Source organism: Hemiscyllium ocellatum, chromosome 47 (genome assembly GCF_020745735.1).
Source record: "Hemiscyllium ocellatum isolate sHemOce1 chromosome 47, sHemOce1.pat.X.cur, whole genome shotgun sequence".
NCBI lineage: Eukaryota > Metazoa > Chordata > Chondrichthyes > Orectolobiformes > Hemiscylliidae > Hemiscyllium > Hemiscyllium ocellatum.
Window position 1 is genome coordinate 4,212,780 of NC_083447.1, and position 27,279 is coordinate 4,240,058.

At 42.3% G+C, this 27,279-nt stretch overlaps 1 protein-coding gene and 1 non-coding gene across 2 annotated transcripts in view; both read left to right on the top strand.

Moving 5' to 3' along the window:
• Positions 1 to 3,437: 3,437 nt before the first annotated feature.
• On the top strand, positions 3,438 to 3,566 carry LOC132836809 (U6atac minor spliceosomal RNA). Its single transcript, XR_009647399.1, has one exon. It is a non-coding gene; the product is annotated as a U6atac minor spliceosomal RNA (small nuclear RNA).
• Positions 3,567 to 8,469: 4,903 nt separating this feature from the next.
• Positions 8,470 to 27,279, top strand: part of LOC132836688 (CAP-Gly domain-containing linker protein 3-like) — a 64,817-nt gene continuing 46,007 nt past the window's right edge. The window contains exons 1-3 of the mRNA XM_060856086.1: positions 8,470 to 8,544; positions 23,396 to 23,561; positions 24,637 to 24,776. Of these exons, the coding sequence (XP_060712069.1) occupies positions 23,408 to 23,561; positions 24,637 to 24,776 (294 nt within the window). The 5' untranslated portion in view covers positions 8,470 to 8,544; positions 23,396 to 23,407. The remainder of the gene's footprint in view (positions 8,545 to 23,395; positions 23,562 to 24,636; positions 24,777 to 27,279) is intronic.

Consider the following 27,279-nt stretch of genomic DNA (forward strand, 5'->3'; position numbering starts at 1 on the left):
CAAGTGTGCTTCCAATTAAACCTGTTGGACTATAACCTGGTGTTGTGTGATTTTTTTTAACTTTGTACACCCCAGTCCAACACCAGCATCTCCAAATCATGACTACAGATAAACCATAAGTTACAGAGCAGACTTAGGCCAGTTACATTGGCCCAGCCCACCATTCGATCATGGTTAGAGACAAAAAAAACCTGCAAATGCTAGATTCCAAGGTAGACAAGCAGGAAGCTGGAAGATCAGAGTGGTCCTGAAGAAGGCTTACATCCAAAATGTCAACTTCTCCACCTCCTGATGCTGCCTGGCTTGCTATGTTCTTCCAGCCTCCTGCCTGTCTACCTAGAAGAACAGAGCAAGCCAGGCAGCATCAGGCAGTGGAGAAGTCCATTTTTTGGGTGTAACCCTTCTTCAGGACTCTAGGGGTAGGTGCAAGAGGAGCTGCAGATGAGGGGGGTGGGGATCATGGTATGATTCTCAACCCCATTCTCCTGTCTATAACATGGACCAGCAGTACAAGAAGGTGGTTCACCACCACCTTCTCAAGGACAACTCGAGACAGGCAATAAATATTGGTTGAACCAGCAATACTCACATCCCACAAGAAAATAGAAAAAAATAATAAAAGTTGGAGGGACAGGTAGTATTGAGGAAGTGGAGAGGCTGCAGAAGGATTTGGGCAGCTAGGAGAGTGGGCAAAGAAGTCACAGATGGAATATATTTACTCCATAATGCTTAGACACCCTATCCTGTGGAAATAGTTTCTCTCTGCCTTGATATCTTGAAGAATTTAATCAAACATCTCAACCCTCTAAAATCTATGAAATACAATGTTGGTGGTATAATCGCTCCTTTTCATTTAGGTATTGATTTGATTTATTATCAATGTACCGATTTACAGTGATAAGTAGTGTGAGCTATTCAGGCAAATCATACCTTACATAAGTACATCAGGGTATTAGAACAGATTGAGGGGAAAGTGAGGACTGCAGATGCTGGAGATCAGAGCTGAAAATGTGTTACTGGAAAAGCGCAGCAGGTCAGGCAGCATCCAAGGAACAGGAGAATCGAAGGGCTTATGCCCGAAACGTCGATTCTCCTGTTCCTTGGATGCTGCCTGACCTGCTGTGCTTTTCCAGCAACACATTTTCAGCAGTATTAGAACAGATTGCAGACCTACAATTCGAGGCACTGCCTTCAAGGCCAATATAACTTCCTAAAGTGTGCACAGGACGAAGCCTACCTTTGTATAGTTGAATTTCAAAGTGAAAAATGACTCCTTGTATTCTGACCCTCCAGCATTCCATAGACAATTCTGTTTATAATTGTTTTATTTTATTAAACAGTACAAAATATAAACAAACAATTAACATGAACATTCATATGCAAGAAACAGCAATTTACAGGGGAAAGGGGCACAAACCCTACAATTCTGTGTATATTTTGTACATGTTTATGATATTTAAATAATCTATTTAAATACACTCTTAAGTCCCATTGTATTCCCACTGATTCAAGCTTTGTATTATTTAAGGAATGGTGATGGTGTGGTGATACTGTTTCTGGATTAATAGTCCAGGGTCCAAGGTAATGCTTTGGAAACTTGAATTTGAAACTCACTGTGGCAGAATTAAAAATCTAATGATTACTGTGAAGTCAATTTAATAGTTGTAAAAAAAATCTGACTCATTAATACCATCATTACCTGCTCTGGCCTTCATGTGACTCCAGATCCAAGGCAATATGATTGACTCTTAAGTACCACCAGCATCTGGAAGTTCCCCTCCAAACCATTCACCATCCTGACTTGGGAATATATTGCCATTCCTTCAGCGGAGCACCTGAACATGTAATGTCAACACCCCGTTCAATTGCATGTACGGGACTGCACATAGTACTATTTACATATTCGCCTAAATATACCTAAAACTACAATCATTGTAATAAATTATAATCATTCTAATTGCTACATGTATCTGAAAATTTCAGAATCCTAAAACAGTAGCATAATTAATAGCATTGTGGGTGCACCAAAACTAAACATACTCCAATGTTTCCAAAAGGCAGCCCATCACCATCTTTTCCTCAGCAACTACAGATAGACAATAAATGATGGCCCAGCCCAAATGTTCACATGCCATGAAATAAATAACATTTAGAGGATATTCCAATCTACACCTTTTAGATCCAAAGTGGTTTAGGCCTTACACTTGGTTATATTGAAATCTATCTTCTGCAGTTTAGCTCATTTTGTGAAGTGTGTTATATATTTGTAGCTGAAAATGTGTTGCTGGTTAAAGCACAGCAGGTCAGGCAGCATCCAAGGAACAGGAAATTCGACGTTTCGGGCCAAAGCTCTTCATCAGGAATCCTGATGAAGGGCTCTGGCCCGAAACGTCGAATTTCCTGTTCCTTGGATGCTGCCTGACCTAGTGTGCTTTAACCAGCAACACATTTTCAGCTCTGATCTCCAGCATCTGCAGACCTCACTTTTTACTCGATTATATATTTGTAACCTTACACTTCCAGTACAATACTTACAATTAGGAACAGGAATGGGCCAAAGAGTCCTCAACCTTTCTCTTTCATTCAGTCTGATCTTCTACCTAAATTTCCATATTTCTACCCTATTTCCATATTATTTAATTGCCTGTGTCTCCCCTTTTTAAAAATATGGGCATATTGCATGAGATATCATTTCACAACCTCTCCAATTTCCAGTGCTTCCTTACCAATGATTGTCAATTGATCCCTAGCATGTCAGCTTAAGAGTATAACTTCAGGTGGTGACTACATTTCCAATGTTTTTACTAATTGCTGACTCTTTCAAAGAACATGGTGGATTCCTTCTGTGCTGATTAATTCTATTGTTTCAGCATCCTGGAAATATCAGATACACATAATGATTATGAAACAACTATTTGAGTTTTAGGTTTATTTTTAAATATATACATGTTACAATGTACTGTCCTGTATATACAAGTAAATGGGGAGTGACACTCCACGTTGAGCATGCGCAGTCGGCTGTGGAGTTGGAAGTCACATGACGGCCAATCATTCAATCCGTAATCATCCCTGGACTCTGCTATTTAAGTGCCTATCACGTATTTTTCCTTTTATTTGGGCTGCACACTGTCCCGGATTGATTCACCTTTTGTAAGGTGTACGTTTTGAGCGATTGTTTGAGGCGCACATGTGCATTGAAAGGCAATTGGCTGAAATCTTGCATGTATTAGCATGATACGGCAATTGTTTCATAACGTTGGTCAGATAATCAAACTGTATGTGTCTTTGACAGATTTCAATGCAATGCGCCTTACATGTCCGTAATCGTAGAAGTCAAGTAAGATGTACAGGTCAGAAAACGTCGGGCAATCACATTGACCAGAAAAAGATTTGATATATTGGGATATAAATAACGTTATAAACGCCATATATCTGTTGTGTTGTATGAAAGGAGAGAAGGTTAGCACTCCCCTTGATAAGGATGGAAGGGGTCCTAGTGGCCTTACACAACACATAAATGGTTAAGGCATTGCCATCTACTTAGTGGCATCTAACCATGTTTTTCCCCTTGGTTCTGCTTGAATGATTTTGGATCCGTTGTCAAATCAAGATTGTTTTTGCCTCAATAGGGAGGCAGTCTATGAAACTAAACTGGACTAAATCTTCTTAGAATATATGTCTTTCAGTCCCTGCAATCTCCCTAACAGACCAACATCCAGTCCACAATACACCTCAGCCTTGGCAATTTTGTCATGTTCTCTTCAAAGTAGCAGCGTTCCGAAAGCTAGTGCTTCCAAATAAACCTGTTGGCCTATAACCTGGTTTTGGGTGATTTTTAACTTCGTCCACCCAAGTCCAAATCAAGTTTTTTCCAAGTATTTTCATGTTCCTTTAAATTAAGTCTTTTAAAATTAATTTTTAATATTTATCCCTTCTACTCCTTTCTGCCACAAAACTAATATTGCTCATTTCAGGACAATATGCTTTTGATAAAATTTTGAACAATTGGTGTCCTTTTCTAAGTGGCAAAACATCTTGTTTCCACATTGAGTACTGTAAGTTCATCTGAGATTTCCAGGCGTCGTTCATCCCCACCTTTCTGTGAGTCAATCCAGGCCTAGAAAGGGTCCCATTCTCAGGGAGATAGGCCATGGTCAGTGGTGAATTTAGCAAATATTTAAGGTTGGAGATAAAAGATCTCAATCATTGAAAAAAAATGGCTGCTTAAAGTGGATGGTAATTTGGGAAGAGGACTTGTTTTCCTTTAATAATAACACATGAGAAAGGCACTGGAAAACCATTTTATTTGTTATTCTTCCTAGTTGTGTTGCTCTTGATGTTGAAAATTGGAGGTTCCCGCCAGCAACTGATGGGAAAACTACTGGGCTGTGAGTTGTGGAGAAACAAACAGAGAAGCTGCCCTTTTAAGCAGATCACTACTCCAGAAAAAAACGAAGATTTGCCCATAACGAGGATGCCATTCTAAGCCTTTTTTGCCAGCAGCTACATTTTCAACCATTTCAATCAAATCGCCCTTTTGCTTCTCACCAGAGACCATCTCTCAAGTAGAGGAGGGTGGCATTATATACCAACAAATCACTCGCTATCTGCAAAATAATATTGTAGGAAATATGGAAGGCATTTTTAGAAGTAAAACAAACTGCTGATTAATCCCTCATTTTATTCACAATGACAAACACAATCATTTAATATTCATTACAGAGCTCTCCATTTGTTTCCAGTTTAGAAACTCACAGCATTTTCGCTGATACTCACTGTCTTAACACAATGACCAAAATATCAAAGAACCTTTTATGCACTCCACGGTATCCATTACATTTTATTAAAAGTTGTTTGTATCAAAGAGATGCACAAATATTATTTCCACATTGCTATAGATTTTGGTTACTGTTCTGTCAGTTATGGTATCAATATATTATATTTAATTTTGCTCTGTAAGCAGTCATAAATTCATTTCAGGCTATGTATATATACTGTGCTACAGTTAGGTATTGAATTATTACATATTTACAGTCTTGTAAGAATAATTCAATGTTTAATCTTTGGTCATACAGAACTTGAGTATTGCTGCAAACAGACATATTTTGTTAAAGTTTTTCATTTTTGTATTCATCAGGATATTCACAAGAATAGCAATGTAAAGTGAACAGTTTTTTTATGGTGAATGAGAAGAGTGTGCAGTTGGTTGGCAAGTAGACTCTATTTGGTACAGGTGTTGCCACAGAGAAATTTTGTTGAAGTTGATTAGTTCAGGCATTGCACAAGGAATGAACCAGAGAGTGACTGTCACCAAAGTATGTCTTTTTTCACCAATACTAAATTTTAATCTTTTACATTTAGGTAATGGATTAGTCTATATTTACAATTTGTAACTGTCAGATAATGAGTTACTCCACATTTAGTCTGTTACAGTTAATTAATTAGTCCATCTTTACAGTCTTATGGTTCATAAATTATTCAATTTTTACAGACTGTTATAATTAGATGATAAATTATTTCATATTTACAGTTTGTCACAGTCAAATAATCAATTATTACATATTTATGGCCTATTGCAGTTAATTTAGTATCTTCTATTTGCAACAACAACCTTCATTCACATTGTGTCAACTCAGTAAATATTTGAAGATGCTTCACAAGAACATTAGCTGACAAAATGTAACACTGAACACATAAGGGGATATTAGGACAGATGACTAAAAGCTTGATCTAAAGGCAAGTTCTAAGGATGATCTTAACTGAGAAGAGAAGTGGTGAGCTTCAAGGAGAGAATTCAAGAGCTTAGGACGAAGATGGGTATTGCCCACCAATGGGTGGAAGAAAGAAGGTTGGAGTAGGACAAAAGCTAGAATTGGTCTAATGAAAGTTCTCGGAGGATTGTAGATTAGGAAAGTGCAGTTCGGACAAGATTTGGACTCTTGAATGAAAATTTAAAATTCATGGAGAATGCTGGGTTGAGGGCTAGAGTAGAAAAGTGTGGTGCTGGAAAAGCACAGCAGGTCAGGCAGCAACCAAGGAACACGATAATCGACGTTTCAGGCATCAGCCCTTCATCAGGAATGTCATTCTGGTGTAGGCCCTCATCGGCCATTCTTGATGAAGGGCTTATGCCCAAAGTGTCAATTCACCTGCTCCTTGGATGCTGCCTGACCTGCTGTGCTTTTCCAATGCCACACTTTTCAACTCTGACCTCCAGCATCTTCAGTCCTCACTTTCTCCTGAGGGCTAGAGTTGGTCAGTAAGCACATGGATAATGGGTGAATAGTACTCGGGGCCAGTCAAGATTCAGGCATTAGATCATTTAGATAAACTGACATTAATGGAAGATAGATGATAGAAGACTGATCAGAAGGATATGGGAATAGTTGAGTCTGGAGAATCTTTGAGAATTTCAGTAGCAAATGGGCGGAGGCAGTTACAAAATGGAGTGATCTCTTGGTTTCTCGGCAGGTGTGAGATCTTAAAAAATAATTGAGGTGATGCTTCTGAGGGAGGTCCCTTCGTTAGAGAAAGGGTGCTTTGTACACAGATGGTACAGAGGAGTTTTACTTGGCTGTTGCCAGGGCAGGACTGGAAAAATGCAGCTGTAGGAACAATTGTGTAGGCTGGGGTTGTTTTCCTCAGTATAGAGGAGGCATGCGGGAGATTTCGTTGGTGTGTTCAAGGTTGTGAGGGATTTCAATAGAGTGGCTGGGAAGGACCAATTTCCTTTGTTGGAGAGGTCACTGAGTAAGGGGCTTAGATTTAAAGTAGTTAACAATTAAAGGTCAGAGGAGAGATGGGTAAACACTTTTTTATTCCCCAAAGTATGGTCTGGAATTCAAAGCCTGAACCCTTCAACTTATTTGAAAAGTGTCTGGATAGGCACCTGAAATCCCATAACTTTCAGGAAGGTGAACCAAATGCTACAAATACCTCACTGCCCATTGCTTGGCCAACACACACATAATGGGCAGTGTGGTATTTTTCTGTGCTGTAAAGTTTCTATGGGGAGGTTTGATCGAGACATTCAAAGGGATATTAGGTGGTTATTTAACTAGAAATAATGTGCGGAGTTATGAGGGATAAAGTGCTAAGTCATAAAGCTCATTTGGAGAACTTGAGCAGATATGATGGATTGAATGGGCTCCTTCGTCACTATAACAGTTCTGTGATTCTGTCAGCCTCAAACAGTCGCCAAAGAGAGCCATGGAATCGATGGCAGGTGAGCAGAATTTGTAGTTAGAATGAAAGACAATGGCTTCTGTTTTCACATTTCGTTGGAGAAAATTTTTTCTTATCCAATATCAAACAAAGGAAATGCAGGTGGAAGGTTGGGGAGTGAGGTTGACTGGTTGTTGTCAGTGTACATGTGAAAGCTGACTTTGTATTTTTGAGTGCTTTCTTTGATGGGTAGTATGCCAATGAGAAATATGAGGAGGTGACATTCAGATCCTGTGAGGAATCCAGTGGTAACAGTGCTATGGTGGAAACAGAAACGTAAATTATTCTGGCTGCCACTGCACAGATAAGAGTTGGCATCAAGTGGAGACGGACTGAGACAGTGGAGAAAAGGCAGAGGTGGTGGATTATGTGGTCCATCATGTCAAAGTCAAGTTGAGGAAGGATAATACAGCCTACTCATAATCATATGAATGCCACTCTGGTTAAAGTTGTTTCAATGCAGCCGGTTCAGAAATCTCGATTTTATGGTTCAAATATGAAGTGACAGCAAATATGAGCCAGATTTTGTACAAAGTTAAAAATCACACAACAGCAAGTTATGGACCAACAGGTTTATTTGGAAGTACACACTTCATCAAGGAACTAGTGGGGCAGGATCAGCAGACACAAAATTTATAGCAAAAGATCAAAGCGTCATACAACTGATGCAATGATTTTGAGGGTGACCACACTTTTTAAGACTTTAGAGAAGGAAAGGAGGTAGGAGATGGAGTGACCCCTTTCAACAACTAAGGCATCGAGGGCATTTTTTGGGGTGGGGGTGGGCGGTAAGTGACCATATACTGCAATTGGTAACCGAGACTGCAGCTTCTTGAGATGAAATGCAAACTTGAGCTCCCACATTTAACATTTAATGAATAGAAATTTATTATTCTAGGAATATGCTGTTAACGAGATTGTTTTCCTCATGAGTGTAAGGGGAAAGCATTAATCAAAATGGATGAAAACCTGTTAATCTATCCACAATCTGCAAACATGTTCATGGTGTGGATTTCTACTTGAGTGTGGATTTCTACTTGAGCCTGGGTTGTGTGTCAACGTGGTAATGCCACAGTCCAGGGGAGTGCAAGGTATTGAACATTTGTCCTCAATGCAGTCAGCACCACCTGAATGAGAGTGTTTTCTAGAATTTGCAGTTTCGGGTGCAGCAGCACTGACTGATCAATTCTCAGAGGCCAGGAGGAGTTGCTGTGACGCAGGCGGCTGGGTCCAGCCCCAGTCTTCAGCAGCTTCTGAATGACTTGGAGATCCAAACAGCTCGGATCAGCACCAAGCAGGCGGCGGAACTGAGCCACTCCGGTAGGACTGCACGACCATGATCGAAATTGTTTCTTGTTTTCAAATTTATTCTGTAAATGTAGCCCAGGCGGCCGGTGCCGCACCGTCGGTGGAACTGCAACCACCGCTGCATCAGGTTCCCCACCCGCGGCTGATGCGCTTCCCCGGGGCCCGCCGCTTCTTTGCCAGGAGCCGGGGTCGTCCCTTCAATTGCTGTTGACCTCCCCCAGGCTTCATGTTTCACCAACGTGAACGGGTAGCGTCCAGTTCTCCAGGCCAGGGGGGGTCCACAGGGTCTCTGATCGCGGTGTGTCTTGTACTATTCCAGTGACGCAGTTTGCAATCAATGCAAGACTGCTGATGTTCCCCCTTCCCTATTGTTTGCAATCCTCAACTGAATGGGAGGCAGCAAGAATAAAAGGCAAAACATAGCGGAAAAACTGATCAGTAACCGATGCTGAATTATATTACTTCCTAAATGTGCCTCTGATTATTATTATTATAGAATGGACTTGTATAACATGTTTATATTGTTAATCATCTGGTCTCCCAAGGCTTGGTCGATTAGAAATGATCGTTCTAAAATAACCATTTCATATGATCAAATCGTGTGCTTGAAACGCCGTCTTACAAACCCCCCTGGTTCACGACTGGAACTGATTTCTGTTGTCGCCCCCGATGCAGACTAATTATCCAACATTTACAGAATATTTCTCGTAAGTTAAATAATTGATGAAAAAGTTTAACATTCGCCAGAAAATTCACTTGCTTTTAAAGTGACCGTGGTTCCTTTCTCATGGTTTGTATGGATAGTAAATATTTGGAATTTAAAATAAGGTCTCTGAATGCATTGTACATCCAGTGAATGGTACAATAGAAAAATTCTAAGAACACAATAGTTTTAAACGTTACATTTGGGTGACTTGAAAGTCAGTGTTTTGTGTTGTTTATATAAACAACACACTTTCAGGGGAGTCACCCCACATTTGAACCGAATGCTTTCAATTGCTTTTATTTTTCAAATGAAACCTTTTGAAATATTAATGAATTTGACGAGCAGCTCTGTGTGGCAGTCAATTTGGATAGCCCATTTTGTCCAAGTCATTGGAAGGCTCTGGGCCTGAAAGGGTTATCTTTACTCTTGTTGAAAATGACCAGATGATGGTCCTGGTAAGGGTGAACACTGTTTCTCAAATTCCCATAATTATTTCAGCACCTGGACACATTTGAGAGCTTAGTGATGCTTTTTAATTGTTGTGGGAGAGAGAGATTACTTTTCCCTCTTCCTCCTCTTCCCCCCCACCCCTTCTCCTTTGGTCTCCTCCCTTAGCTTCTCCCCACTCATTCCTCTTTCTCTTTTGCCCTCTCCTCTTCCCTCTATCTCCCAACTCTTCCGTTCCTAACCCTCAAAATTTAATTCCTGGTCTCAGTCTGAACAGCAGACTGAGCACAAATCCACCAACGTCAGGATGTTTTTCAATTATTTCTGCCTTCCCTCCCAATTTTTGATGTAAGTAAATCTCCTCCAGTGAAGCACAGCATGCCCCAAGATGATGAACCCAGCCTGACAGTTGCCTCTTAACGATTCATTTTTCTGAAGTTCACGAGTAGCTATCAGGGTCACTGAACCTTTAGTTTTCTCTCCCTCTCCCCTTAACTCTTTTGGGGAAAAGCTTTGCCTGCACTTGGCTCTGTCATCAGAGAATGTGCTGAGAGCAGGAACACACCATATGGAGAATAACAGGTGTCAGCCCACCTTCCTCCTGTGAATCCTTGGCTCAGAACCAGCTCAAAAATTGTATTAATATTACCAGGACTCCCACGGCTTCCACTGACGCCTAATCAGTTGATGTCCTGTTTTATAATATCAGGAATATTAAACCTGTAATGTACGATGTACTACTCTTATATTAAGATGGAATATACTGTGCTGCTAATATGAGGCAGTGTTATAAAGTTATAATGGCAGAGAAGGAGTACATTCAGCCCCTTGAGTCCATGTTGATATTAGCAAAGAAATCCAGTCAGTGCCCTTCCACTACTGTTTCTTTAATCCCACAAGTTATTTCCCTTAAATGCCCATTAAACATCCTTTTGAAATCATTGATTGTTTCCAGTTCAAACCCCATGTAGGCAGGAGATTCTGTTCTTGATCAATGTGTAAAACAAGTTCTTCCGTACACCTCCTCTGCATCTCTTGCCCCAAACCTTAAAAGGTGTATTCACTAGTCCTTGTACCGTCAGCTCATGGAAGCAATGGACTACCTAATCTAAATCTGTTACAATCTTGTACATCCCTCATAAATCTATCCCACTGCCCTTGCTCCAAGGAGAATGGCTGTAGCTTCTCCAACCTAACCCTCATCCCCGGAACTGTTCTGGTAAATTTACTCCATCTCCAGATTTATCATTTTTTTCATTTAAGTGTGGTGACCAAAACTGAAGGTGGTTCCTTCCTTTTAAGGCCTTTAATGTCTTACTGGAAGTAGGCACAGCTTGAGGCTTTGCTGAGTTTGATTAGTCACTTCGTGATGGATGGTTTGCAGACAATGTCATTCTTGTAAGCTTCTGTCTGTAAGTTAGGGAGATTACACAATATATAAAGTGTGGCTTTTAAAGAAAATATCCTAATGGTGGCAGTGTGTGGTTTGACGTGAAAAAGTTTGTTTTTAATGAACGATTATTGACAGTGAAGTCTGTAAGATTGCTACTATTAGAAGAGCTAAGATTAATTTTGTGAAATTGCAAATCACATTATCCACCCTGATTAAGAATTTTCTTGTAGAATTTTCATGAAGAAAGGAATTTAGTTTCATGTGCAGTTTTATATGAAGCTGAACAGTTCTGGAAGATCCCAGGATCCTTGCTGTGTTGCATCTGAGTAGCTGTATGAGTGCTGCAGGTGGTTTCTGGAGATTGGGGAGGGTGTGGTATGGGATAGCGGTTATCTAGAGGAAGCAAATATCAGCAGGACATTTGGTTCTGATTACTATCTGTTAAGAGCTAAGATCTGATCGTTTGGTTGTGGGATCTCTTAGCTCTGTCATTTGCATGCTGTTTGGCATGCAAGTAGTCCCATTTGGTGGCTTCACCAGATTGACATTTTTAAGATGAAAGGGGTGAGAGAGTGAGAGAGTGAGAGAGTGAGAGAGATCTTAAAAATACACAAGGTGCTTTTTTTTAAACAGAGGTGGTTTGTGTATGGAATGAACTTCCTGAGAAAGTGTGGATGTGGGCACAGTTACAATGATTAAAAGACATTTCGATAAGTACATGAGTAGAAAAGGTTTGGAGGGACATGAGCACAAGCAGATGGGACTAGCTTAATTTGTGATTATATTTGGCATGGACTGGTTGGACCAAAGGGTCTGTTTTCATTCTGTATGACTCTTCGTGAAGTTTGTACAGAATCTCTGAAGACGACTCCTATTGGACTTGAAACATTAGCTCTGTTTCTCTCTCCACAGATGCTGCCAGACCTGCTGATATTCTGCAGTGATTTCTGTTTTTAATTCCAATCTCTAGTACCCTCAATATTTTGATTTTGGTTTAGTTAATACTTGTACCTCCTCCCAAATACTTGAATAGGCTCAGTATTCATTGCTCAAACTCTTATGGTGTAGCCTGTAACTTTGAACCTATGTCTCATTGTATCAAACCAAATGAATTGTTGCCTTCAGGAGAGCATTTGAGGGAACAGGTCAAAATTGCAAGTTTGTTTAGAGAATAGCTTTTATAAAATGGAGAGTTGAATGAAAAGAAAGGATGCCATAGAGTCATAGAGATGTACAGCACAGAAACAGACCCTTCAGTCCAACTTGTCCATGCTGACCAGATATCCTAACCTAATCTAGTCCCATTTGCCAGCACTTGGCCCATATCCTTCTAAACCCTTCCTATTCATATACCCATCCAGGTGCCTTTTAAATGCTGTAATTGTACCAGCCTCCACCACTTCCTCTAGCAGCTCATTCCATACACGCACCACCCTCTGTGTGAAAAAGTTGCCCCTCAGGTCACTTTTTATAATTTTTCTCCTCTCACCCTAAACATATGCCGTCTAGTTCTGCCAGGGAAAAGACCTCGTCTATTTATCCTATCCATGCCCCTCATGATTTTATAAACCTCTATAAAGGTCACCCCTCAGCCTCCGACACTCCAGGGAAAACAGTCCCAGCCTATTTAGCCTCTCCCTATAGCTCAAATCCTTCAACCCTGGCAACATCCTTGTCAATCCTTTCTGAACCCCTTCAAGTTTCACAACATCCTTCTGAAAGGAAGGAGATCAGAATTGCACTAAATATTCCAAAAGTGGCCGAACCAATGTCCTGTACAGCTGCAACATGACTTTCCAACTACCATACTCAACGTTGGTTAGGCCAATAAAGGAAAGCATACCAAATGCCTTCTTCACTATTCCATCTACCCGTTACTCTACTTTCGAGGAAATATGAACCTGCAATTCAAGGTCTCTTTGTTCAGCAACTCTCCCCAGGACCTTACCATTAAGTGTATGTCCTGCTCTAATTTGCTTTCCTAAAATGCAGCATCATGCATTTATCTAAATTAAACTCCATCTGCCACTCCTCAGCCCATTGGCCCATCTGATCAAGATCCTATTGTACTCCGAGGTAATCTTCTTCGCTGTCCACTACACCTCCAATTTTGGTGTCATCTGCAAACTTACGAACTATACCTCTTACGCTCACATCCAAATCATTTGAACAAATGTCAAAAAGTAGTGGACTCAGTAGAGATTCTTGTGGCATATCACTGATCATAGGCCTCCAGTATGAAAAATAACCTTCCACCACCACCCTCTGTCTTTTATCTTTGAGTCAATTCTGTATCCAAATGGCTAGTTCTCCCTGTATTCCATGAGATCTAACCTTGCTAATCAGTCTCCCATGGGGAACCTTGTCGAACACCTTACTGAAGTCCATTTAGATCACATCCACCGCTCTGCCCTCATGAATCCTCTTTGTTACTTCTTCAAAAAACTCAATCAAGTTCGTGAGACAAGATTTTCATGCACAAAGCCATACTGACTATCCCGAATCAGTCCTTGCCTTTCCAAATACATGTAAATCCCGTCCCTCAGGGTTCCCTCCAACAACCAGCCCACCATTGGTGTCAGGCTCACCGGCCTATTGTTCCCTGGCTTTTCCTTTCTTAAATAGTGGCACTACATTGGCCAACTTCCAGTCTTCCGGCACTCGCCTGTGATTGTCAATGATACAAGTGACCTGGGGATTTATCCACTTTTAACCATTTCAAGACATCCATCATCTCCTCCTCTGTAATATGGACATTTTTCAAGATGTCACCATCTATTTCCCCACGTTCCATATCTTCCATGTCCTTACCCACAGTAAACACTGTATTTTCTATTGATAAATAACAGTGATGGGGAAGTGAAATGGTTTATCCATCCAGTCTGCAAGTCTGACAAATTCTAGACCAGAAACAAAGTAATGCAGATACTGGACAGGAAGAAGTACAGAAACCATTGGAAATTCTGGCAAAGTTTGCAGAGAGGGGGACAGGGTTAATGTATTAGGTTTTAAGTGGCCTTTCATCAGAGGGTGGTGCATGTGTGGAATGAGCTGCCAGAGGAGGTGGTGGAGGTTGGTACAAATTCAACGTATAAAAGGCAAGTGGATGGGTAGATGAATAAGAAGGTTTCAGAGGGATATGGGTCAAATGTTGGTAAATGGGACTCAATTAATTTAGAATATCTGGTTGCCATGGGCACGTTGCACTGAGGGGTCTGTTTCCATGCTATACATCTCTATGACTCTATAACTGAAAAGTTAAAAATGTAAAATGGGGGAGGGATAGCAAAAGAACAAAAAAGAGGATCTAGATTTCATCTGACTCTCCTCGTGTTGCTGAAAATAGTCTGAATAAATCCATAGTCATAAGAGAGCCCCTGACCTTGCATATAATTAAATAAAAGGTAACTTTTCTCTATGCGCTTGTGCCCAAAGGGTACCGAAGCTGCCAGTTGATTTCACTTCGAGTGTGACAGCAAGTCGCAGGAGCACACACAAAGGCACTGTCTGACCAAGCTGGCATCAGTCCCAGGTCTAAGAGGAGAAAGGACCTTCCAGCTCTCTGTTACTCAGTCTTTTAGCAGCATATTTCTAATTGTCCTTGTGATGCTGCTGAGAATTAGAAATGAGAAGGAAATGACATAGTCTTGAGGATCTGGGCCTTGGCTTTGGGACAGAGGCATGATTGTTAGACGCTATGTTCAAGAAAGCATCTGGAATACTTTATTGACTGAGACATTTGGCTGGATTATAAACTCGGGGGGGGCGGAGATCCACACGCTAGTGTAAATGTCAGGGAGAAACCTGCCTCTGTTTACCCCACTTGCACCAGTTTAATGTTTCAGGCAACGACTCACTTTAGTGTGAGGCAAGGCTCCCCTGCTGTTTGTGGAGCCTCAACTGGGCCATGGGGTGTACCCACATGATGCCTCCTCTGTGATTCGTAAAGTTGCAGCTGGGCCGAGGAGGGGGTGATCACAGCCATTGGCACAGCATCCCAATTTACATGTCAATATACAGGGAATGATTTGTAGGACAGCATGGGCTTAATTTACACTGGTATAAAGAATAATTGTCAGGCCACCATGAGGGTGATTTCAGATTGATACAGGATTGATGGAGTGCCATGGGAGTAATTCACAGAGTGAGAGCGAATGAGTGATGGTACACCATGTGGGCCATTTACAGAGTGACAGGGAGTGATGTAGAGGGCCTTATGTGGTAATTTTCAGACAGGGCATGACCTGGAGGATACAATTGCTTCTTGTACGCAGTGATAAGAAATGAATAGCAGGAGGTTCTGTGGATAATTAAGAGTCTTATGGGGTACTTGAATCGTAAAAGAATTATAATAATGATAGGGAGTGCCAGGATTCCTACCTGTAGGTGTCGCGTAAAATTGAACCCAGGAGCTCAAGGGCAAGAGGTCCGCTGTTTACAGAGACAGGTTAGGCTAGAAAAGCACAGCCGGTCAGGCAGCATCCGAGGAGCAGGGTAATTGATGTTTCAGGCAGGACCCCTTCGTCAAGAATGAGTCTTGTGGGCCAAGGGGGCTCAGAGATTAATGGGAAAGGGGTGGGCCTGGGCGGAAGGTAGCTGGGAATGCGATAAGTAGACGAACGTGGGGCTGAAGGTGATAGTTCAGAGAGGAGGGTGGGACAGATAGGTGGGAAGGAAGATGGACAGGTAGGACTGTTCAAGAGGGCGGTGCCAAGTTGGAAGGTTGGGACTGGGATAAGGTGAGGGGAGGGATGGGATGGGGAAACCGGTGAAACTTGGCACCTCTGATCACATGGGAGAAGTGCAAAACCTGAGCCACACCTCCTGCCTCACCTCCGTCCAAGGCCCCAAAGGATCCTTCCACATCTGACAGAAATTTACCTGTACTTGCACGCATATCATCTACTGCATCCATTGCACCCGATGTGGTCTCTTGTACACTGGGGAGACAGGATGCCAACTTGCAGATTGTTTCAGAGAACATCTCTGGGCCATCTGCACTAACCAACCCCACCACCCTGTGGCTGAACACTTTAACTCCCCCTCCCACTCTGCCAAGGACAAGCATGTCCTGGGCCTCCTCCATCGCCAAACCTGAACCACCTGACGCCTGGAGGAAGAACGATCCTCCAACCACGCAGGATTGCATCAGTTTCCCCATTGCCCCTCCCTCACCTTATCCCAGTCCCAACCTTCTAACTCAGCACCGCCCTCTTGAACAGTCCTACCTGCCATCCTCCTTCCCTACTGATCTGCTCCACCCTCCTCTTTGACTTATCACTTTCAGCACCATGTTCGTCTACCCATCACTTTCTCAGCTACCTTCCACCTCCATCAAACCCACCCCTCTCAGCCCCCTTGGCCCGTAGTCTTATTCCTGATGAAGGGTTTATGCCCGAAATGTCAATTCTGCTGCTCCTCGGATGATGCCTGACCAGCTGTGGTTTTCCAGCACAACAGTCTCGACTCTGATCTCCAGCATCTGCAGTCCTCACCTTCTCCACATGTTAGGCTAGAACGAGAGAACTGCACATAGCTCCGTTTATAAGAGGTATTGGAGGGGGCACAGAGGAGGAGAATTAAAGGGAGTGATTTCTGAGACAAGGCGATTTTTACAGATTATTAGGCAAATGTGAAAAGGACATTCAAGGATATACTTAGACTAGAGAATTTTAGCCATGAGGAAAAATTGGACTGGCTGGGGTTGTTTTGTCAGGCCCAAAATGGCTGAGGGGGGAATTCATTGAGATGGATAAAATGGTGATAACACTAAATAGATTGGATAGGAAAAACCTGTTTTCTTTAGCAGAGAAGGATTTAGATTTAAAATAATTTGGAGAAAGGTTAACAGGGAAGTTGTGGAGAAATGGTTTCACCCAGAGGATTGTGGGGTTCTGGAACTCTTGTCTGAAAGGATGGTAAAGGTAGAAACGTGCATTTACCACATTTTTTAAAAAGGTGTGTATACCCAATTGAAATTCTGTCACAGGGCTACATCTGGGACGTACAAAGTAGGAGTACACCAGATAGCTCCTTCTTGGCTGTGGTGAAATAATGGGCTGAATGGCCATTTTCTGTCTCCTTAATCTTCCAAGTTATGAAAGCATACATTGCTCAGGTGGATGGAAAAGAGGATTTAGCAGGGTGTGTTCTGTTTTTGTCTCCTTATCTCAAGAAAGATGTTTTTGCCACACTTTTCAGAACCACACCTTTTGACTTCTTCTCAGGATGTCCAAGTGGGCAAGTTGGGGCCATGTTCCCTAGAGTTTCGAAGATTGAGAGATAATCTCATTGAAATTTGCCAAATTCTTAATAAGATAAATGGAGGTAAGATGTTTCCTCTGATTGGAGGTGAGTCTAGACCTGGGGAGGGTGGGGGTGGACAGTTTAAAAATAAGTGAAATGCCACTTAGGACCAGGATGAAGGGAATGATTTTTACTCAGAGTTGTGAACCTTATTTTAGTATTCAATATTGCTTTTCAGTGCTGCACTAAAATAACTGGCCCCTGTCCAGCAGAGTTTGATTGGCATGCTCTGATTGTGTATAGCTTCAGACAGACCGGGTGACCAATCCTTTGTTAACCTCAAGTCTGTCCTTCTGTCACATACCTCAGCTCCCTTTTCTTATTACAACCATGGGGGGTACTTTGCGGAATTACCTCTCCCCTTCTTTCCTTGTTCCCCTCCCCCCACCTCTTTATTTTTCTCAAGTGTAGATATGCCTTTATTTCTTTTACGATGCGAAAATGAAGAGTTATTCACCATCTAATTAATTCTGCGTTGAAATCTCAGAGCTACGCAATCCTTCCCTCCCTCAGTCTCACTGAAATAGAGTGCTTAAACATAAGCTCACATTCCTAATCATGACTTCCTGATTTGGCTCCTCTTAATTCAGCCCACGCACTGTCTAACAGTTGGATTTCACCTGTCTCTGTCGTTTCTCATTTAAAAGAGAAACAAAAAAATCCAAATCCAAAGAGGAAGCAGAGAATTTTTTTTGTTTGACCTTAGTTTCTAATTGCTAAGGCAGTGGCTGCAGTGATGAATTATAGGATGGAACCCATCACTCAGTAATTGACTGGTTCCTAACGGTAACTCAGCAGCAGAATGTTCTTTTTACATTTACCTAATAACCTGTCAAAATAGCCTTGTATCAGAAATCACTCCCTTTAATTGGCTGGCTGATCAATATTTTAATTCATTTATTTCCAAGAATTAGTAATAATGGAGGGGGGAGGGGAGCAGAAAAAATGTTTCCCCAGAAAGGATCAGCAGATTTGTCTTCGCTGAACAATAAGAAACCATATTGCTGTGTTAGGAAAAAGCAGCTGTTATTTTTGCATAGCGTAATAGACCACGTATTTTTCTTTTTTGGGACTATATATTTAAATGGAAGTTGGAGTGAAATACCAGAAGAGTGTTGCAACTATAAAAAAAAATCATGTGCTGCATATTTCTTGAGCTCTATGATACTGTGCGGTTTTTTTTAAAAAAGTGTTTAGAGGGGGATTCAAGACTGAGCAGCACAGAGTCTTTTCAGTTGAAGTAATTCTGCCTGACAACAACAGCCCTCTGATTGAACTGCAGTGTTAAAAAAAACTCTAAATGTTGGGGTAGAAATGGAGAAGAGAAAAATAAAGCATCCAGGGCCTGCAAGTAGAAAGCATCCATCTCTCACTCTCTTTTTGTTTGTGGGAAAAGAAAGCAGGAATATCTGGAGAGATTCAAAGTCTGGGAGAAGATTTGTTGCTCGGGTGCTCGTTGTTGTGGTTCTGTTCACCGAGCTGGGAAGAAGAACACCTACACAATGTATTCGCCAAAAACGGATACCCCTGCAATTTCATCAACAGATGCCTAAGGGAAAGACAACGGAATGTGGACATGTCACAACCCAAAGGACTAGCCACACTACCATACGTCAAAAACATTTCTGAACTGACAGCCAGACTACTGCGACCACTAGGACTCATAACAGCACACAAACCAACAGCCACTCTCAAACAACAACTCACCAGAATGAAGGACCCGATACCCAACATGAGCAAAACCAATGTAGTGTACAAAATCCCATGCAAGGACTGCACAAAACACTACATAGGACAAACAGGAAGACAGCTAACAACCTGCATCCATGAACACCAACTAGCCACGAAACGACATGACCAGCTATCCTTAGTAGCCACACACTCAGATGACAAGCAACATGAGTTCGACTGGGACAACACAACTATTATAGGACAAGTCAAACAGAGAACAGCCAGGGAATTCCTAGAGGCATGGCACTCATCCACAGATTCAATCAATAAGCACATTGACCTGGACCCAATATACCGGCCACTGCAGTGGACAGCTGGAACTGACAACCGGAAGTGGCAGATACAAATCACTATAAATGCCGGAGGAAACATCACAGAAGCGCTTCACAGGAGGCTCCCAAGCACTGAGGATGTCACCTAGACAGGGGATGAAACGTCTGCAACACAAATTCCGGCGAACAGAACCACAACAATACCTAGAGAGATTTGAAGAAAGAATTCTGAAGCATGGGGAAAAAAAAAATTGTGTGCACCTGATCAACCATTGAATCGAAGTACAGCCATCACTTCAGATAAAAACATATCATCATTGTTCAAATCAAAAAGACTGTGTGGCCTGGATTTTCAAGAGACAGAACAATAGCTCTATCACCATCATGTCCATTAATGGGTCGAGATGGTCCAAGTTCTCAAAAGACCATTTTGAGACCTAGGTTTTCTTAAATTATGGTGTAATCTAGAACATCCAAATATTTTATACTTAAGAATTCAGATGCCTGCAAATAGACAGATATGTCAACTGATCCTTTGGTGTATTAGGAATTTTGGAATCCGTCACTACTGAGTTTTGAAATTGCCAGCAGAAGTTCTGAGAATTGTGTTTTAGGTTTGATTGCAAGTAGCTGTGGAACACCTTAGGTTGTTGAGATGTTATTTTATGAGGACAAATTGCATAGCTCTTTCAAAAGGCTAGTATTGACACAGTGGAGAGGCTGAGTGGGGAGGTAGTGACAGAATGATGTTGTCCACTGGGCTAGTAATCTCGAGACTGAGGTAATGTTCTGGAGACCAAGGTTCAAATCCCACGTTGGCTGGTGTATAAATACAGTCCTGTCAACCCTGCAAGCTTCCTCCTTGCCAACATCTGGGGGCTAGTACCTAAATTGGGAGGCGTACCTCACAGACTAATCAAGCAACAGTCTGATACAGACATGTCCACGGAATCATACCTTTACACACAATATCCCAGACAACATGATTACCATCTTTGGGTATATCCTGCCCTACTGGGAGTGATGGTAGAACAGTGGTATACAATCAGGAGGAAGGGATTTGCCCAGGGAGTCCTGTATGTTGACTCCAGGTCTTGGGAAGTTTCATTGGCATCAGATCAAACCTGGGCAAAGAAACCTCCTGCTGATTATCACGTTCTGCCCGATGAATCAATACTCCCCCATGTTGAACAGCACTTGGAATGAAGAAGCGTCACTGGACTCAAAGCGTTAACTCTGTTCTTTCTCCACAGATGCTCTCAGACCTGCTGAGGTTTTCCAGCGCTTCCTGATGAGACATTGAACTGAGTCCTGTCTTCTCAGGGCTGAAAATGTATTGCTGGGAAAGCGCAGCAGGTCAGAAGAAGGGCTTTCCTGAAGAAGGGCTCATGCCCGAAACGTCGACTGTCCTGCTCCTTGGATGCTGCCTGACCTGCGCTTTTCCAGCAACACATTTTCAGCTCTGATCTCCAGCATCTGCAGTCCTCACTTTCTCCTGTCTTCTCAGGCAAATGTACAAGTTCCTGTGGTCCCAGTATGCAGAAGAACATGGGAATTCTTCCAAGTGTCCTGGATCAATATTTATCCTTCAGTTATATTCACTAAAGCAGCTTATGTCTTCATCTTCACGTGGCTCTTTGAGGTCTGTCTGTATATAAATTTGATGCTGCATTTCCAGCATGACAATAGTGACTTCAAAAGCACATCATTAGCTGTAAAAACAAAAGCTTTGAGAAGTCCAGATTTAACAAGGTTAAGGATGTTCTCAAAGGTAGAAAATTGTTGGAAATACTTCATTCCCCAATTTCAGTGGATGACTCTGTAACTACATCAACGCACAGCTAAATCTGAGATTGCCCATGTAGTGCAGGTTAGTATCAAATTAGGATGCAATAGACCTGGAACTAAGCCGAAAATCCTATGGATCTCAAAGCCTCTATTTCCACCTGGTGCTATCTGAATGCGGCCAGTGAGCTGGGTTACACCAGCAGTGAGAGGAAATTTCTAGTCCTTACAGTTTACAATGCAATCGAACCCTAATATTTCCTGCATTTATAAATAGTGACTACATTGGTTGTATTTCACAATAACTGAAGGCAATTACCTTTTATATGTAATTAAAATAAAGTCGCCACAGTCCCAAAGGAGCACGCAACTGCTGTCTCATTACACAGAGAGAGAGAGAGAGAGAGAGACGGAGGGAGAGAGAGAGAGACGGAGGGAGAGAGAGAGAGACGGAGGGAGAGAGAGAGAGAGATAGACAGACAGACAGACAGACAGAGAGGGACAGACAGGAGTGGTGCTGAGGTTTAACCTGATGGTCACCATGCCTGAGGCAAAGGGTAAGATTGAGAACCTTCATGGTAGCCTCTTATTGGCCCCTTTATCATGATAACATGCCCCAAGGAGCTGTTCAAGAGTAATTTATCAAAAATAAATTACCAAACTCCAAAAAGAAGGATTAGGGCAGGTGACCAAAAGCTTGGGAAACAGAGCTGGCTTTTCAGAGCTAGAAAAGCACAACGGATCAGGCAACATCCAAGGAGCAGGAGAATCGACGTTTTAGGCCCGCTTAATTGACACTTATGCCCAAAATGTTGATTCGCCTGCTCTTCGGATGCCGCCTGATCTACTGTGCTTTTCCGGCACCACACTCTCGACTCTGATCTCCAGCGTCTGCAGTCCTCACTTTCTCCAAGGTTTTAAGAGCGCGTGGAAGGAAGGGAGTGAGAGGGAATCTCTGAGCTCAGTCCCCAGGTGTGTGAAGGCACAGCCGCTAATGACAGAGCAACTAAAATTAAAAGGTACGGAAGAAGCCACAATTAGAGGCGCTTTGGAGCATGCTGAGGTTGTGAAAGATGCTTAATAAATACTTGTCCTTTCTCACTGATGTGAAAGACAAATGTTTCAGTCAGCTGTTACTCTGCCTCGCCTTGCCCCTACTGAGAGTTTAATTTAAAAGCCCTTTTTAGGAAGCAGTCTCCAGATTGGTGAGAAATGTGCTGAGCATTTGGCTTTTTAATTATTATTATGGTTTAACTCTTATGTAACTCTCATCTACAGCACAGCCAATAATTAGCAAATAAAGCCACCTGATCGGGCCTGTAACCCAACAGAGCACTGGAACATATACGAAAGCCTTAAGTTACTGTGTCAAAGGCAGCTCTCAAGTAGTGAGTTCCACTGGATGAGTTCACCCGTTCTCATCCAAACAGCTCACAAAATCTGCTCTGCCATTCAATGAGATCATAGCTATTCTGATTATCCTCAACTCCACTTTCTTGCCTTTCCCTCATAACCCTTGATGCTTTTACTGATTATTTTTATTTATTCATTCATAAGATGAGCATGTCGCTGACCAGGCCAGCAGTTATTGCTTACTCCTAATTTCCCAGAGGTCAGTTAAGAGCCAACCACATTGCTGTAGGTCAGGAGTTACATGTAGGCCAGATGAGGCAAGGATGGCCATTTCCTTCCCTAAAGGAAAGGGGGGAGTGAATCAGATGGGTTTTTCGTGATAATTGATAACTGTCATAATTAGACTCTTAATTCTAGATGTTTATTGAATTCAAATTCCAACACCTGCTGTGGCAGGATTTGAACCAGGTTCTCCAGGCATTACCTATGTCTCTAAATTAACAGTACTATTATAATACCATTAGCCCATCGCTTCCCCCTACTTCAGCCTTGCATATGTTTAATGACCCAGCCTCTACAGCCCTCTGCGATAAAGAATTCCATAGATTCCCTACCCACTGAAAGGAGAAATTTCTCCTTATCTTTGCCTTAAATGTACAATCCCTTATTCTGAGATCATTCCCTGGTCCTGGATGTGCCCATAAAGCCTGAGAACCAATCACTTTCCCCATGGCCTCATTGTTATAAGGGACGAGATGATGAGGATAGCTTATCACATCGTGTATGTGTAATTAAACACCCGCCAAGAAAAAAATTGAAGGTTGATTTTTTTTTTGTCCAGCGGCGATTAAACTTTTGGAATTTTTTCAGAAACTGTTGAAGATGACAAAAGAAAATGTGACGGATGTTGCTTCAGAGGAAGAGCACAAAGAGCTCCAGGAGCATCAGCCAGCAGAGTTCCAGAGCCCGGTACTAGAGAGACGCAAGAAACCTGTTGTTCACCCATCTGCCCCAGCACCACTGCCCAAGGATTATGGTAACTGCTTTGAGCTATAATTGGCTTTGAACCTGGTGCTGAGCTCTCACCAAGGGTCCTAATGTCTGACTCTTTAACCCCATGTACTCTAGTGTGGCCAAACAGCTGCCAATGACTCTCTTAGAAACACCTCAAATCATCTTTTCTGTTGGTGGTCTCATCTTCCAAATCGGTCAAGGACAGCGACAAGCCACCACAACAGGACAATGGCCATTTACAGTCAACGCAAACCCCTTGCGCCTTACCTCATTTTAACTCAACGTAATGCCCTTTTACTTCAGAACTACACCCAGACCTCTGGTAGGGTGGAACTATTAGCCGGGAGATACATGGGTGATTCCCTACACACTGCGTAAAGCTATCTGCTCCAAGTACTTAATATGTCCACTTTGGCAGAAGCTATGACCATCAGACTTAGGATGAGCATAACCACTTCCATTTGAACCATGCAATGCCTTGAACTCTCTGGAAGTTACTCCATAAACTATTCCCCTCACCTGCTCGATTGAGCGGTGAAGATTGTGGTTCAGTCGCTGTGCTCCATGTGATCCTGAACTCTGCTTCTAATGCACTATTCTGTCCATTCCCACTCCTGCTCACTCTCTACAATGCCATGAACTCACATTCAGCACCAGTGACATACACACCCAGATTTTTGTCCTCCCCATCTCCTGAGCTGGCTTTCTATAACTGACCCCTGGCTGATATCGTGAGCTCCACTAGCACAAACTCCTAACTCATCCTGAAATCAACCAGGTACATCTGCCCAGTTACTGGAAACCCTCTCCAAAACCTTCCTGACTCGGCTCCTTTAAAGCTGTTTTTGAATCAGACTCTCAATAACTCTCTCAGCAAGACTCAATTCTGGAGGCATTTCCCACAGTGGAGATGCTAGACAAGTGTAAATCATTAATGGAAATGTAGCTATCTCGTTCCTTGCCATGTGCTGGGGCTTCAGTTGATGTTATATATGGGATCTAGCTCCCGAAGGTGGTCCTGGATCTTTGGGTGCTCACCTGTGCGTGGCAACAGGTTAATACAACACAGTAATTGGTTGAAATATGTTTCTGTGCAGCCTTTACATTCTTTGACCCAAATGACCCGGCCTGCCAAGAAATCCTGTTTGACCCACAGACTACCATTGCTGAGCTCTTCGCTATCATCAGACAGTGGGTCCCCCAGGTGCAGCATAGGATCGATATCATCGGAAGTGAGGTGAGTCAGTGTGTATGTTCTCCTGAGAGCTGACTTTATTTGAATCTGCTGCACAATTAGAAACACTGTTTGGGAAGATTGTAAACCGAAAAGATTTAAAAACTAAGGAAATGCCTGATGTTAAAAACAGGTTCCTGTGCAATTTAATCTTAAAACAATGACCAAAACCTTTAGAATTACCTTCTAAATCCATGACTGCTCTCATCCAGAAGGATAAGGCCAGCAGATAACATGGGAATACCACTTCCTACAAGTTCCTTTGCAAAGCACTCACCATCCTGACTTGGAATTACCTTGGGTGTTCTTTCAGTGTCACTCGGTCAAAATCCTGGAGCTCCCATTAAGAATGTACCTGCAGCACATGGACCTCATCCATTCACCACTACCTTCTCAAGTGCAATTAGGGATGGGCAGTAACTGTTGGCCCAGCCAATGATGCCCATATCCCATGAATTGCTTGAAGAAAATTTGCTTAATTTTAATTGAACAGATCATGAATTGGTGATCTCAAGTAATTGATGTGATTAGCTTCAGTCTGAACTCTTAATTCAGTCTGACGTTGAAACAATGGTCTGTTGAGGGTCAAAAGCTTCAGGTCTAGATTCTGCATTAAAACTAGGGGAGACTGGCAATGCAATCTCTTTAATTGTTTTTTAATGCCTCAGTGCTCATGAAAGGAATAAGCAAATGTCATGAAGAGGACAGTAGCTTTTCAGTAATTAAAGTGCTCTTCACGGGAGGGCAAGCACCAGGTCATTCCTATGGGTGGTCTTCAGTATGCTTTTAAACAGCATTGGTGTGTGAGTGGCTGTTGTGCACTGACATTTGTATAGGCTTGGTACAATAATGTACAGAGGTAATGTGAGGATTTCTGCAAAGGGTAACCTTTCTCCAATTTGTTTCTCAACCAGTTTAGTATTTGTTCCCATTTAGGAGTTTATGGAAGAGTTTTACTTTTGATGAAACAGTTTGATGGTGTTCACTTTTGTGTGGATATACAAAATGACAATGGTCTGTTACTACTCTGTATTTATTCTGTCTGTAGTGATTATTCTCTGTCTCAGTTTTCTCCTGCCTTCCTTCACTCAAACCTACCAGTGTCTGCAATGTCCTGAGGGAATACACCGTGAGTAGGTTGCCCATTAGGCCCAGCTTGCCAGATACTGTCTGACCTCAGGCCTGTCGAAGCTTTGTCTTATGAGACACAGCTGTTTCTCAAGGGGTGACATTGCTGGGATATTCAACACCATGACCCACAAGGTCCAAGGGTTTGAATCTCTGGGCTGAGAGGAGTGAGGTATGACTAGACAAACTGCCCAGAGATGGGATAAAATGATGCTCAGGGAGATATACAAGCTCATGCACTTTGTAGGTTATACATTGGGCACATGTATAATGGGCTGAATGAACTGGACTGTTCTGATTCTGTGAATAGTCATTGACTATCACTCAGTAACAAGACATAGAGTCATAGAGATGTACAGCATGGAAACAGACCCTTCAGTCCAACTCTTCCATGCTTACCAGATATCCCAACCCAATCCTGTCACACCTGCCAGCACCCCGCCCATATCCCTCTAAACCCTTCTATTCATATACCCATCCAAATGCCTTTTAAATGTTGCCATTGTACTAGCCTCCACCACTTCCTTTGGCAGCTCATTCCATACATGTACCACCTTCTGAGTGACCCCTTAGGTCTCTTTTATATCTTTTCCCTCTCACCCTAAACCTATGCCCTCTAGTTCTGGATTCCTGCACCCCAAGAAAAAAAGACTTTGCCTATTTATCCTATTCATGCCCCTCATGAATTTTATAAACCTCTATAAGGTCACCCCTCAGCCAAGTCTGTTTGTCCACCTCAGTAATTTCGTCTCAGTAGCCCTGGGTCCAGTGGATCCTTGTGTGGCTGATGACCTCAATCCTAGAGCCACTTCTCTGACCACACACTGGGCAGATGCTCCTGGGAGCTGGAAGTTGTCCTTGTCCTTGAGATTCCTTTCTTGTTTTCCTTTTCTGTCCTTAGTCTTGCCAAGGTGTGTTCTCAAATAATTGTGCCCTTTAATGACAGAGATTCCTCCAAGTCAGTTTCTTCTGAATGATGGTCTCCTGTGCATTGATATCTATGATGCATTTCTTGTGGGAAGCCCCCTTTCATTTGAGTGACTTCCTTGAGCTGGGTGGAGAGGATGTTCTTTGGCAGTCAGTATTCCAAGGATGTAGCAGCCCAATGGAGTTGGTTTCGGATGATCATAGCATTGATGCTGGTGATAATGGCTGCTACAAGGATACTGGTATTAGAATGCCTGTCCTCCTAGCTGACGCAGAGAATCTGTCTCAAACAACATTGATGGTATTTCACAAATTGGTGGCATCTAAGTTTAGTCCAAGGACTTCCTCAACTGAATGTGTGTAATGATGGTACCCAATATGAGAAATGTAACGCTAGATGTATGACAGTAACTGGTGAAGCATGAATCTAATCTCTTGTAGCACACAAACG